Source organism: Talaromyces marneffei, chromosome 6 (genome assembly GCF_009556855.1).
Source record: "Talaromyces marneffei chromosome 6, complete sequence".
In the NCBI taxonomy this organism is placed as follows: domain Eukaryota; kingdom Fungi; phylum Ascomycota; class Eurotiomycetes; order Eurotiales; family Trichocomaceae; genus Talaromyces; species Talaromyces marneffei.
In genome coordinates, this window is record NC_072353.1 from 3,220,007 (window position 1) to 3,234,969 (window position 14,963).

A 14,963-nucleotide genomic window follows, 5' to 3' on the forward strand; every position below is an offset into this window, starting at 1 on the left:
CATCGTTCAAATTTAGGTATTATATATCACCATCAACGATAGCATAATGAACACCATTCCATTCCAGAATACATATTTTGCACGACTGGTGGATTTCCCCGTTATGGTATGCCGTGAATGCCAGTATGGTGTCTGGCCAAGTCAGATTGAAGGCCATTTGCAGCGTGCCCATAATTATATATCACCTGCCGTGCGGATCCAGCTTAGTGATGAGGTTCGTAGCTGGCCCGATCTCGCCATTGATCCCATCGAGTTGGAGATTCCCCCCACTCGGACACACGTCATTCCCCAGCTCGTTGGTCCATTAGACGGCTGGCAGTGCCAGTTATCACCCGAGTCATATTGGTATGTGTGTCCAAGTATAGACACCATGCGGCAACATTGGCTCAAGCAGCACGGTTGGAGCCGGACCGCCCACCAAGGCCAACCTACCCAATCTACCATGCAGACCATCCTGGCACGGCAGGAACAGGCATGTCGACAGGTTCGATGCCAGCGAATCTTCCCCCGGAAGATGGGGTCCCAGTATTTCGCTATTATTGATGACAAAGAGGACTCCCATCCCATTCCCACCGCATCCAGATCCACGATTTGGGAACAAGCCAGCCGGCAGTATGCCGAGTACGAGAAGCAAGCTGCTGAGCGGATCCAGCAAGGCCATATCGATGAGGCCAATCCATGGCTCCGTCGGACCGGCTGGGTGCTATATTTACACCCATTTTCCAGCACCCAGTTGTTGGAATATATCGACATGCCCGCTATGGATGACCAAATAGATCAATCCCCCATTGCCGATCCCAATGAACGTGCCATCCAGGCTATATGGATAGCCATGGGCCAGGTGGGACAGATCAGCCAGCAGCCCGTCATCCACACTGGCGTGTTTGTGCGCATGGAAGCCATCCGGACAGAACAACATCAAACCCGGTATCAGCCACTGGAGGCATATCAGGATCTGGAGACGATACCAGAGCGCATTCGTCCATGGCAGCAGATATTGATGTTTTTTTGGCGGACACAGCAATGTGCATCCGACAAGAGACATCCCCTATATCGATTCACCCAACGACAACACGCCGCATGGAATCGACTGGTGCAGGTTGCTCATCCCCAGATCCCACCCCAGAATCCCAGACGGTCCATAGTATTGCAACCCGGTCAGCGGCGCCCATGGGAACTCAGCCCATCGCCCATATCCAGCGAGTCGTCCCACTCCGAAGACGAATCATTCACCGACGATGATGAGATGGATGAGGATATCCACGAGGATCCCGAGCTAGATCCCAAGCTGGATCCCGCTCCACAGAGCGCCATTCCACCATTAACCCCCCTCCAGCGGGCGTGTTTGGACTTTTGCATCGAGCTGTTGAACCAGCGTGTGGTACACCGGGAATACGACTGCGCATTGGTGTGTGCCATGGCCGTGTTGGGCGTTCGCGATCGAGGTGGATGGCGGACCCCGGAGGATTACCCGCCCATTTTGTCCAAAGTGATCAAACTGGCCCGGTTCATGGTGGTCCGGAAAGCCATGGAACTGGCGGAGAACGAGGACGACGCTGAACCCGCCAGTTCCATGCAGGAGAACGACTGGGACAGTGCGTACGGAGGATCCCCATCCCCCCGTGCCACTCCATCCAAGAAAGGGTGTTTGCAGTGGGTGACGCAGATGATGGACCGGTTCATGGTGCGTGGATCCCAGAGCCCAATGCAGTGGATGTTGGATTTACGGACGTATGGGTTGAAGATCCATTACAACACCACCACGGAGGGCCATGTGACGTGGCAGAATAGTGATGAGCTGTTATATAAAGATGTCAAATTTACAATGCGGCAGTTCCGTGGCATGGTCGACCACACGGTACGGGATGCACGGCGGATCTTGATGGAGGATTTGCTGCAATGCGCCCCCGATCAGGTGCCCGTGATTCCATGGGATCAGCTATATGATAACCCGTTCAATGAGGACCCCCAATGGAGTTTTGTGCAGGATCCGCGGACCCCATGGCCCGTCGATGGCACCGGCTGGCTATGGCAGCATATCCAGGATCATCCCCCATTATGCCGTCGATTGATCCAGGCCGACGGCCACGGCATTCAGCCCATCCGCTGGCAGGCATTCCACCGACGGATCCGCACGTTTTTGGAGAAGCTGCTGGCGGCGGTCCAATTCACATGGGGCCAACCCGCTCGTGCCCCGGAGTTGTTGAGCATTCGACATGAGAATAGCCACGTTGGTGGGATCCGGAACATGTTCATTGAGGACGGCATGGTGGTATTGGTGGCGCGGTATCATAAAGGATATCAGGTGAGTGGCGACGTCAAGATCATCCATCGATATTTACCACGAGAGGTGGGTGAGCTCCTGGTATGGTATTTATGGCTGGTATTGCCATTTCAACGGCGCATCGACGCGTGGATGCATCAGCGGGAGGACATCAATCCCCATATCTGGGCCTCCGCGCCGTGGGAACCCACATGGACCTCGGAACGGGTGCGGTGGATATTACAACGGGAGAGCACTGTGGGATTGTCCGGGCAGACATTGAATATTGCATCGTACCGTGAGATTGCCATTGCAATCAGCCGCCGATATATGCGAGCAGAACGGGCATTTGTTCGCCGTGACCCCCATTCCACCACGGAGGATGATTTGCATGAGGATGAGGCCCAGATCATGGCCCGGATGATGGATGAGCAGGCTGGACACAGCCCCCACGTGGCGGGAGCTGTATATGCGCGGGAAACCACCGAACGAGCTGGCGAAGTGGCCGATCGACGCCAGCGATTCCGGCAAAGCAGCCAGGAATGGCACCAGTTTTTAGGATTTGCATCCGCCATCCAATCACTGCGTTCCCGCATGATCACCCCATTCCAGGACACGGCCCAGGCTAGTCAGATCGAGCGATGGAGCCATACCCGAGCCATGGATCTCGACGAGTCATTACAGCAGATGATGGGACCGTCCGCCACGTTTCGAGGGACCCAGAAAGCTGTGATTCAGTCCATCGTCCAGCGGCAGAGTCCCATTGTTGCCATCATGCCCACGGGCGCGGGGAAGAGTTTATTGTTCATGTTGCCCGCATGGATGAGTCATGGGGGCACCACCATTGTGGTCGTTCCATTGGTGGCATTACGTGCCGATCTCCAACAACGATGCCAGACCTTGGGCATCTCATGTGTGGAATGGGATTCGCGACGTCCCGTGGATGGAGCATCGATTGTATTGGTCACGCCCGAATCCGCCATGAGTGAGACGTTCCAGACCTTTATCAACCGAAAGCAGTGGACCAAGGAGCTGGACCGCATTGTGATCGACGAATGCCACATCATATTGCAGGAAGGATATGAGTTCCGGAAGCAGATGGCGCAGCTGGGTGCATTAGTCCGCGCGGAGACCCAACTCGTGTTATTAACCGCCACCTTGCCCCGTGAAAGCGAAGCATTGTTATGCCAGCGGATGTATTTAGATTCCCCCACGATCCAGTGGTTCCGCGGCCGGACCAGCCGGACCAACGTGGCATATCAAGTGATCGAGATTGGCGCTGGTGAGCCATCTTGTGATATGAGCGAGCTGATGATTACGTGGATTCAGCAGCGAGTTCAGCAGCTCCACGAGGGGAAAGTGGTCATATATACCAATACCATTGCCACCGTCCAGCAGATTGCGCACCAACTGCAATGTCCGGCATATTACAGCCAGGCGGTGGATAAAAATGGGATGTTAGCATTATTCCAGAAGCAGAATCCCGGGGTGATGGTCGCCACGAGTGCATTGGGGATGGGGATTGACATTCCCGACATCCGGCTGGTGATCCACGTGGGCCGGACGCGGTCATTGTTGGATTATGGGCAGGAAAGTGGACGAGCTGGACGTGATGGGGATGCCAGCCAGGCAATCATGTTAATTGATGGTCACGGACGGGGTTGGGATGATCCCCCCACGGTGGATTCGCGGGTGCAGGAATACATTGGTGGTGGTCGTCGACGGCGGGCATTAGATATATATTTGGACGGGACGGTGGATGGATATACACGGCAGCAGTGTGAGGATGGTGAGGCGATGTGTGACCGGTGTCAGAGTATTATAGATCCCGATCCCGCCAGTCCGAATGCCAGTCCCAATCGCTGGCTTATTGCCCGCCAGAATAACAGACAGGAAGCCAGTGATTCGGCCAGTGATTCGGCCAGTGATTCGGCCAGTGATTCGGCCAGTGATCCAGCCAGTGATCCAGCCAGTGATCCAGCCAGTGATCCAGCCAGTGATCCAGCCAGTGATCCAGCCAGTGATCCAGCCAGTGATCCAGCCAGTCATTCAGCCAGTCATTCAGCCAGTCATTCAGCCATCCATGACAGACCAAACGGCTGCCCAAAGAACCGCCCAAGGACCAGCCATTTCACCAGTCCCAACAGCCACCATATCGCCATTCCCACACCATCACCCGGTCCACGCAAACGCGCCATTTCCCACCATTCCATCCCCCCCATGGCCAAACGTCGGGCCCATCCCATATTCCCGTCGACGGCATATTACCAGGGGCCCATGCAACGACAGACGCAGCACGCGGAGGCGGATGGACAGGAAATCGAGTCCATCCGGGAACCGTTTGACCGGTGGGCCGGGCAATGTCGATTATGCGGGATGACAGGGCAACCAGCGCACCATAGGATTGGCAATTGTCCCCATCCACAGGCACAGATTGCGCAGTCATGGATGGACCAGGTGATCGAACAGGTGGTCCACCAGCCACGTGGGGCCGGACGGCGAGGGTATGAGGCATATGCGGCATGTTTTGGATGCCATTCCCCGCAGTGGATTTGCCAACAGTGGGAGAGCAACGGCTACGGTGGTTACCAGAAGACGCACGAGCGGTGTCAATATCCCCATGTGGCGATTCAGATCATGGGACAGTTATTGCATGGACCGCAGCGGCATTCAATCCGTGTAGCATGGCAACAGCGAATGCAGGCCCAGTTCCCCGGGGTGGACATTGACGATGAGCGAGGGTTGATTGGACATTTCCAACGGCGATTTGGGCGACGTGGTGAGGAGCGCAGCGGATTGGTGGTAGAGATGAATTGGATGTGTGAATTTATCGAGCGGGAATTCCCCGCGTGAGGTTATATATATTTATATCCCCATTCCATCAATACCCCCCAACATATATGATATATCATCATATCCAGCAACGTTGAGGCCATTACAATGATTAAGAATTGTATATATATATCACCGTTCATAGAGGAAATTGATCATCTCCATCCACAACGCATCACGATGATATTATTCAGATTATTGATCATGAGCAAGATATATTCGAAGATTATAACTGTTATATCCAGATTCAGGACTAGATTTAGATCAGGGTTCAGGATCAGATTTCGATTATGGTTAGAGATCGGATTTATATTATATATAGAGATATACATTGGCGCCATTACCCAAGTTGTATATCAAGAAAGCCAACTTACATATAAAGGATTGACCCCATAACCCAACATGTATATTAAGGATTCAATAACCCAACTTACCGGTAGAGGGATTGGTAATCCAACTTATAGGTAGAAAGATTCGTAACCCCACTTGCAGGTAGAAAGATTAGTAACCCAACTTATAGATAGAGAGATTGGTAACCCAATTTACATATCCAGGATTGGCTCCATAACCAAGTGGCTATAACTGTAACCCATATCGCGATTCGGTTCATCAGGCAGTTATTGTATCGACCGCAGCAGGATGCCATCCATATAGCATCGCAACGGCGAATACAGGGGCAGTCCCCCACGGTCGACATCAATGACCCACGGCAGTTGATCCGGCATTTCCAATGGCGATTTAGACGACGCAGTGAGAAGCGCAGTGGATTGGTGGTGGAGATGAATTAGATGTGTGGATTTATTGAGCAGGAATTCCCGGGCTGTGGTTATATATATATGATGGGTTTAGATTGCAATGGCAACCAGCAACTGAGCGGCATTATATAATTAATATTGGAGATCAAGAGTGAGGAATATATGGAAGATAGAGATTATTACATCACGGTTTGGGATCAGATTCCGATCGTGGTTAGGGATTGGATTCAGATTGTGGTTAGGGATTGGATTCAGATCGTGGTTAGGGATTGGATTGAGATCGTGGTTAGGGATTGGATTCAGATCATGGTTAGGGACTGGATTGAGATCATGGTTAGGGACTGCATTGAGATCGTGATTAGGGATTGGATTCCGATCATGATCAGGAATTGGATTCAGATCATGGTTAGGGATCAGATTCAGATCGTGGTTAGGGATTGGATTGAGATTGTGGTTAGGGATTGGATTCAGATCATGGTTAGGGACTGGATTGAGATCATGGTTAGGGACTGCATTGAGATCGTGATTAGGGATTGGATTCCGATCATGATCAGGAATTGGATTCAGATCATGGTTAGGGATCAGATTCAGATCGTGGTTAGGAATCGGATTCAGATAATAGATTAAAATATGATATATGATCCAACTTGCACATAAAGGATTTTAATAACCCAACTTGCAGGTAAAGAGTAGAGTAACCCAACTTGCGCATAAAGAGGAGGATAACCCAACTTGTACATAAAGGGGAGAATAACCCAACTTGCACATAAAGGGCCGGGTAGCCCAACTTGCACATAAAGGAGATAAAGGGGAGGGTAACCCAACTTGGACGTAAAGGGGAGGGTAACCCAACTTGCACGTAAAGGGCAGGGTAACCCAACTTGGACGTAAAGGGGAGGGTAAGCCAACTTGCACGTAAAGGGTAGAGTAACCCAACTTGGACATCAAGGGCAGGATAACCCAACTTACACGTTCAGGGTAGGATAACCCAACTTGCACATAAAGGGTAGGATAACCCAACTTGGACATAAAGGGGAGGGTAACCCAATTTATACATTCAGGGCAGGATAATCCAACTTGCGCGTTCAGGGCAGGGTAACCCAACTTGCACGTAAAGGGTAGAGTAACCCAACTTGGACATCAAGGGCAGGATAACCCAACTTACACGTTCAGGGTAGGATAACCCAACTTGCACGTTCAGGGCAGGGTAACCCAACTTACACATTCAGGGTAGAGTAATCCAGCTTGTATATAAAGGGCAGGGTAAACCCAACTTAGACATAAAGGGGAGGGTAACCCAACTTGTAGGTAGAAAGATTAATAACCCAACTTACCAGTGGAGGGATTGATAACCCAACTTATAGGTAGAGAGATTAGTAACCCAATTTACATATCCAGGATTGGCTCCATAACCAAGTGGCTATAACTGTAACCCATATCGCGATTTGGATCATCAGGCAGTTATTGTATTGACCACAGCAGGATACCATCCATATAACATAGCAACGGCGAATATAGGGGTACTCCCCCACAGTAGACATCAACGACCGGCGGCAGTTGATCCGGCATTTCCAATGGCGATTTAGACGACGCGGTGAGAAGCGCAGTGGATTGGTGGTAGAGATGAATTGGATATGTGGATTGATCGAGCGGGAATTCCCAGGGTGAGGTTATATATATGATGGAGCTGCGATTATTATATATTCGATTCATCCCATAGACCGCAGCCGCGATATACTCCATACAATTATATATTATTAGGAATAGTGATATCCAGCATATAGAGGCATAATTATTTATATATGCAGAACTTGCAGTGGTGATCATGAACATAAATTCGCAATATATATACCGGGTGGTGGGTTTCAGTTGCAATAGCAACCAGCAACTGAGCGGCATTATATAATTGATATTAGAGATCAAGAGTGAGGAATATATAGAGGATGGAGATTATTACATGAAGGTTTGAGATCGGATTCCGATCATGGTTAGGGATTAGATTCGGATCATGGTTAGGGATCGGATTCCGATCATGGTTAGGGATTAGATTCCGATCATGGTTAGGGATCGGATTCAGATCATGGTTAGGGATCAGATTCAGATCATGGTTAGGGATCAGATTCAGATTATGGTTAGCGATCAGATTCAGATCGTGATTAGAGATCGGATTCAGATAATAGATTAAAATACACCCCATAATCCAGCTTGCATATAAAGGATTTTAATAACCCAACTTGTAGGTAAAGGGCCAGATAACCCAACTTGCACATAAAGGGTAGGATAATCCAACTTGTATATAAAGGGCTGGGTAACGCAAGGATTAGAAGAGAGTAGGATAACCCAACTTGCACGTAAAGGGTAGGATAATCCAACTTGTATATAAAGGGCTGGGTAACGCAAGGATTAGAAGAGAGTAGGATAACCCAACTTGCACGTAAAGGGTAGGGTAACCCAACTTATATGTAAAGGGCTGGGTAATCCAAGGGTTAGAAGAGAGTAGGATAACCCAACTTACACGTAAAGGGTAGAGTAACCCAACTTATACATAAAGGGTAGGATAACCCAACTTACACATAAAGGGCCGGGTAACGCAAGGGTTAGAAGAGGGTAGGATAACCCAAGTTTCACATACAGGGTAGAGTCACCCAACTTGCACATAAAGAGTAGGATAAGCCAACTTCCACACAAAGGATTGACCCCATAACCCAACATACACATCAAGGATTCAATAAGCCAACTGACAGGTAGAGTATATATATTCCCATTCCGATTTGGTCGATATTATATACGGAGATATATCGAGTTGCACGTCAGGGAAGGCAACTTGGAGGTTCACCGCAGGGTAATACAACGTATATATCAAGGATTAGATAACACAAGTTACACATTATAGGCAGGGTACAGAAACTTATAGATAACAGATTCAATCAGGCACATTAGACGTAGAGGGTTTAGTAGGGCGAGTTGCACGTGGAGGATTTCATCATGCCCGTTGTAGGTAGAGAGATTGGTCACCCCCATTATCGGTTCCGGGTTAACAGCGTAACACAAGTTATAGATCCAGGGCAGGATAACACAAGTCCCAACTCGGTTCGAAATGATTCAGGTGAGTGACCAGTAAGTTTAACACAGATACCCCATAACTTTAAAGCAAGTGGCCGATAACTTTAAGCCAAGTACAGCATAACTTTAAGCCAAGTGGCCAGTAACTTTGACACGAGTAGCCAGTAACTTTAACGCGAGTAGCGCGTAACTTTAACCCAAGTACGGCATAACTTTACCCCAAATGGCCAGTAACTTTAAGCCAAGTACGGCATAACTAACACTTATTTTAAATGTCGGTGATATAACCGCCATTTATTTTTGCTAACAAACACTAGTGTGGTGCTAGGCAGTCTAACACTTATTTTAAATGTCGGTGATATAACCGCCATTTATTTTTGCTAACAAACACTAGTGTGGTGCTAGGCAGTCTGGATAACCGCCATTTATTTATTGGCGGTTATCCCCCAGCTATATTTACCACTAGGGTTACCGCTAACACTTATTTTAAATGTCGGTGATATAACCGCCATTTATTTTTGCTAACAAACACTAACACTTATTTTAAATGTCGGTGATATAACCGCCATTTATTTTTGCTAACAAACACTAGTGTGGTGCTAGGCAGTCTGGATAACCGCCATTTATTTATTGGCGGTTATCCCCCAGCTATATTTACCACTAGGGTTACCGCTCAAATTTGGACCAGATATAATGTCGACTTCGGGCAACTTGTCCATGTAAGTATAATCAATTTGAGCGATTCGTTCACCAGTGGTATATGATTGAAAATGATTAGGGTTCATTTTTGATGTTGGTGGTTTGCGGAAGCGTTATACCCAATATAGATATTCATCCACACCATAAGGGGTCATATTAGCATTTCCACGACGCGTATTCCCACGCGTTCCACGTGTATATTCATATTCATGCCATTCATATTCATTCAATTCACCAGGAGTAAATCATAATCAAGCATGGCACCCCCAATTGTTGACCAGATATTCCAGTATGACCCCCATCATCGGATTGTAATTTGTTGTTTGTGCCAGCATGTTGTATTTGATAGTCAGTTACCATCCCATTTACGGAACACGAGGCATATACGAGAATGGCATTCACAGCACATTATATTATTCCAGCAATATCACCAGCAGTTTCCCGAACGGATCCGCCATCACCGTGAATTGGTGATCCCCCATTGCGCCCATTGCGCCCATTCCCGGATTGATCCCACCGCGGGATCCCACATATCAGTGTAGTTATCCCGGTTGCCATTGGATTGGAGAGACCATTCGACGGATCCACGACCATTGCCGCCAGGAACATGGATGGAAAAACCCCCAGAACCGAGGACGACCCCGTTCCAAGGCACCGTCCAAACCCCAGCCCAACATGCCATGGAACATTGTAGCCAGCCAACGGTTTATCCCCAAAGGACGTGGATCCCAACGGTTTGCCGTCCAACATGACCATACCACCATCACCACCGCCATATCCGATCCAGAAAACCCATCATGGGATGCGGCGCAGCAGGCGATGAAGCAGGAGATCATCCATCGAGAGCAGCAGATCGACGCCGCGGAACGAGAACGGATCCGTCCCCACGAGTCCCGCGAGGTCAACCCATGGGTCGAACGGATGGGATGGGCCGATCATTTGTTAGAGGAGGATCGAGGCACATTACGGGCATTGTTACAACGACCCGATCCCGAACAAGAGCCCATATTGGCCGAGATTGACGAGCGATTTCACCGGATCGTCATGGTCGCGCAGCGCACCACATTGACGCGGTTGAACATATTCAGTCGATTTGAGATGCACCGGAAACAGGTGGATCAGATGCCCCAACACCCGTTCCAAGCGCGGATGGTGGCCGGCACCATTGAACAGTACATCGAGGTGTGGCAACGGATCATCCGGTATATCATGCGCAGTGTGAGTACCGGCGACGTCCGATTTCAGTTCCATGCCACCCAATGCGAGACCATCCACCAGATCCGGCAGGCCATGTCCGAGGACGAGAGCACCCATTCCCCCGTCCATGCCACCGAGGAGATGGATCCCACCGACCAGCCATTGGATGCCGTCGATCGTGCCATATTGACATGGTGCATCGCCATGTTGGACCATCGATTACAGGGTCAGCACGGGCAGGAGTTCGTGAACGGCATCATCAGCGGGTTGGCCGCCATGGGGATCCGGGAGTCGGGTGGATGGGAGACGGCGTTGGCATTTACCCCCAAGTTGTCCGCCATGATCAAGATTGCCCGCATGTTAGTCGCGCAACAGGCATGGGAGGAAAGCGAGGCCCATGCCGGATTGTCCGATTGTTTCGTGGCATTACGCGGGATGATGTTGCGATTTATGACCACCATGGAACCCACCCCGATGAAGTGGATGTTGGATTCCCGCACATACGGCATGAAAATCCGGTACGGCACCACGGCGGATGGGTTGATTGAATGGCACGGAGACCGCATCACATACCAGCATCATCGGTTTACCATGGATCAATTGCGGGAGACGGTGCATGGCATTATCAACCGGGCATGGGACCATTTGACGCAGGACGTATTGTTGTTTCCCACCGACCATCGATTGCCAACCATCGCATGGGAGACCATGGAGGACCATGCCGTCGAGGATCAACCCGGGTGGTATTTTGCCCAGGATCCCCGCAATGCATGGGACGTGGATGACACATGGTGGTTACACGACCGCATATGGCAGGAACCCGGATTCCGACGCGCATTCATCCACGCCGAGCGTCCATCCGGCACATCCGCCACCCACGCATGGCGCCCCCGTCGAGTGCAGCAGTGGATGCGAGCCGTGGGACGGATGAAGGAGTATTTATTGGTGTTGATGCATTTGACCAGCGGTGCCCCCGCACGAGGGCCCGAAGCCATGTCCATCCGGTACCAGAACACCCCGTTTGGCGGATTACGCAACCAGTTGATCGAGCACGGGTTGGTGTCATTCATGACCACGTATCACAAAGGATACCACATCCAGGGTCGACCCAAGATCATCCATCGATACGTGCCCCGGGCCGTGGGCGAGTTGTTTATATATTTCCAACGGTTGGCCATGCCATTCCAACGCCACGTCGAAACCATGGTGTACGGACAACCCGAACGGAGTGGGTTTATATGGCCGCCCCAGGAGGTGGATGGCACCACATGGACGTCCGAACGGATGAAACGGGCCATGCAACGAGAAACCGAGATTGGCATGGGGGTCCCATTGACCATCAGCGCATGCCGGCAGATCATGATCGCCATTGCCCGGCGATATTTGGGTCCCACGACCGGGTTTGAGAGCGATTCGATGGAGGAAGAACAGGAGATGGATGAGGACGAGGATGGGTGTTGGTGGACGGCCGACGATGCGGTGATTGATATCCAAGCCGGACATGGAAGCCACGTGGCCGGGATGATATACGCACGCGGCGTGGAGGAAGCCCCCGGGACCATGGCGGCCATGAAGGCCCAGTTTCGACAGGCCAGTGAGCGATGGCATCGGTTTTTGGGATTTCCCCCGTCCATCGTGCCGGCATGAAACGAACACGAGGGATTCCCACGGTGGATCCCCGTGCCGTGGCCCATTGGCACGCCATGCGACAGGCGCCCATTCAGCCGTTGTTGGAAGGGATTGTCGGACCCGGCGCCCAGTTCCAGGGGATCCAGAAAGCGGCCATTGACGCCGTCATGGGCAGTGCCCCGTGGGTATTGGGGGTGATGGGCACCGGTGGTGGGAAGAGCATGATATTCATGGTCCCCGCGGCGTGGGAGCGTGCCGGGACGAGCATCGTGGTGGTGCCGACGGTATCGTTACGGCAGGATATGCAGCGGGAGTGTGCGCAGGCGGGCATATCATGCGTGCCGTGGAATTCCCATCGACCGCCCGAGACGGCGCGGATCGTATTAGTGACGCCGGAATCGGCCACCAGCAAGGGGTTTCGATCGTACATCAGTCGATTGCAGGAGCGGAACCGATTGGACCGGATCGTCATCGACGAATGCCACACGATATTGGACAGCCGCGAGGAGTTTCGACCGAAGATGGCGGGATTACACGTGTTGATGACCATCGGCAGTCCCGTGGTGTTGTTGACGGCCACGTTGCCGGCCGTGGATGAGGTTCGATTATTCCAGCGGTTGCAGTTGACGCCCACCGTCGTGCAACGATTCCGCAGTCCCCACACGACGCGGGTCAACATCGCATATCGGGTCGAGTCGATGAGCGTGGACGTGGATGAGGACGAGGTGGTGGCATTCATCCGGCAGCGCGAGGCCCATTGGCATCCCCGTGGCGGCCAGATCATCGTATATCGGAGCGAGACCGGCGACGTGGACGCATTGGCCACCCGATTGGGTTGTTTGGCATATCACGGCAAGATGGCCGTGGCCATGAAAGAGCACGCATTACAGGCATTCACCCCGCATCCCGAGGGGACGACGGACCCCATCCGCAGTGGCATGACGATTGTGGCGACGAACGCATTGGGCATGGGCATCAATATTCGCACCGTGCGGTGTGTCATCCACGTGGAGGTGCCCAGCATGTTGCGGGAGTACAGCCAGGAAAGCGGACGGGCCGGACGGGATGGGCAGGCCAGTGAAGCCATCATCATCGCGCCCACGCCATTCCAGGCCCGCGGATGGTCGCAGTGGGAGGCCGGATATGAAGAAGGGAAACAGGCCATGCGGGAGTATTTCCACGGCACCAGATGTCGACGGGCGGTATTGGATGCGTATTTGGATTCATACGAGAGACCCGACGGTTGTACGGACGGTGAGGCACCATGTGATCAATGCAGCGTCCGTTCGCATCCATCCCCATTGCATTCCGCCGACGTGACGGCCACATGGATGGCGCAGGAGCAGCAGAAGCAGACGATGGCCCAGCAGGTGCAACGGATCCGTGGGGAGGCGGCCATGGCGGTGGATCAATTAGAGAGCACATTATTGCAGTGGCAACACCGATGTGCGGTGTGTTATATGGAGACGATGGATGTGGCCATGTCCATGCATCCCATCACGGCATGTTCCCAACCCGCGGCGGGCATTGTCCAGGGTCACATCGAGCAGATGACGCGGCAGATGCGGGAGCGGCGCAAATACGCGCGGTTTTCGTGTTGTTTCACATGCGGGGTGCCCCAGGCCATATGCCAGCGATACGAGGCCCGTCCCGACGGTGGATGGCGGGTCATTCCCGAACGACAATGCCAGTTTCCGGACGTGGTGATCCCGACGGTGATCAGCATCATGCATTTGAACCCCGGCGCATGTGCGGAGACGATATATGCATGGATGCGCGACGACCAGGTGGATGTGGAGGATGCCGACCACGTATATGCATGGTTTGGGCAGAAGATCCGATGGAGTGGCATGGAAGGGACCCGATTGATTGAGGTGTTTTATCGGTTGAGTCGGTTTGTGATTGCACCCACATCCCGGTCCCCACGAGCATGACGGTTTTACACCCCGGGTGCAGAAGCATTATATTGTTATTTAATCAAGAGATACCGTGTTTCCATTCCACAGAATCCATGGAAGGGATCCATATCGTCCATGTGATCCAAATCATAAAAATCACCGACATCGTGGAAGTAACCAAAGAGATGGAAGTCAGAGCGAGCAACCCACACCCCCATATTCCATATATCGCATATATCCAAAGGTTCCGGTGCACCGACCGAATTTTGGGTTCATTGATCGATAAAGAATGGCCGATAGAAGGATCCATACATTAGAGTGCCAACCAGAGAGAGATACACATGATATATTTCCAGTAATCCAACATCATACCAATGCAAGTCATAATTCATACCGCAGAGTATCCATCCATCATCATTGAAAGGATATTGGAGTTGATTAACCGTTCATCATCATATCCAACCATCGAGATATATAATTCGTTCGTGGATGCCGTTCCCGGCAAGATAGGAACCCCATAACCGTATTACACGTTACAACAATATTACACGTTACAACAAGATTACACGTTACAACAAGATTACACGTTACAACAATATATATTTCATGGCAGTGACACGCGTTCAA

The 14,963-nt window shown here is 51.4% G+C and overlaps 3 protein-coding genes across 3 annotated transcripts; all 3 read left to right on the forward strand.

Moving 5' to 3' along the window:
* Positions 1-46: 46 nt before the first annotated feature.
* Positions 47-5,116, forward strand: EYB26_008660 (uncharacterized protein; the record flags this gene model as incomplete). The annotated part of the gene is made up of 1 exon (XM_054267911.1): positions 47-5,116. One exon carries the CDS (start codon positions 47-49, stop codon positions 5,114-5,116), a length of 5,070 nt encoding a protein of 1,689 aa, XP_054123886.1.
* Positions 5,117-10,287: 5,171 nt separating this feature from the next.
* On the forward strand, positions 10,288-12,456 carry EYB26_008661 (uncharacterized protein; the record flags this gene model as incomplete). Its single annotated transcript, XM_054267912.1, has 1 exon — positions 10,288-12,456. One exon carries the CDS (start codon positions 10,288-10,290, stop codon positions 12,454-12,456), a length of 2,169 nt encoding a protein of 722 aa, XP_054123887.1.
* A 56-nt stretch (positions 12,457-12,512) lies between these two features.
* On the forward strand, positions 12,513-14,372 carry EYB26_008662 (uncharacterized protein; the record flags this gene model as incomplete). Its single annotated transcript, XM_054267913.1, has 1 exon — positions 12,513-14,372. The coding sequence occupies one exon, from the start codon at positions 12,513-12,515 to the stop codon at positions 14,370-14,372; it is 1,860 nt and encodes a 619-aa protein (XP_054123888.1).
* Positions 14,373-14,963: the final 591 nt, after the last annotated feature.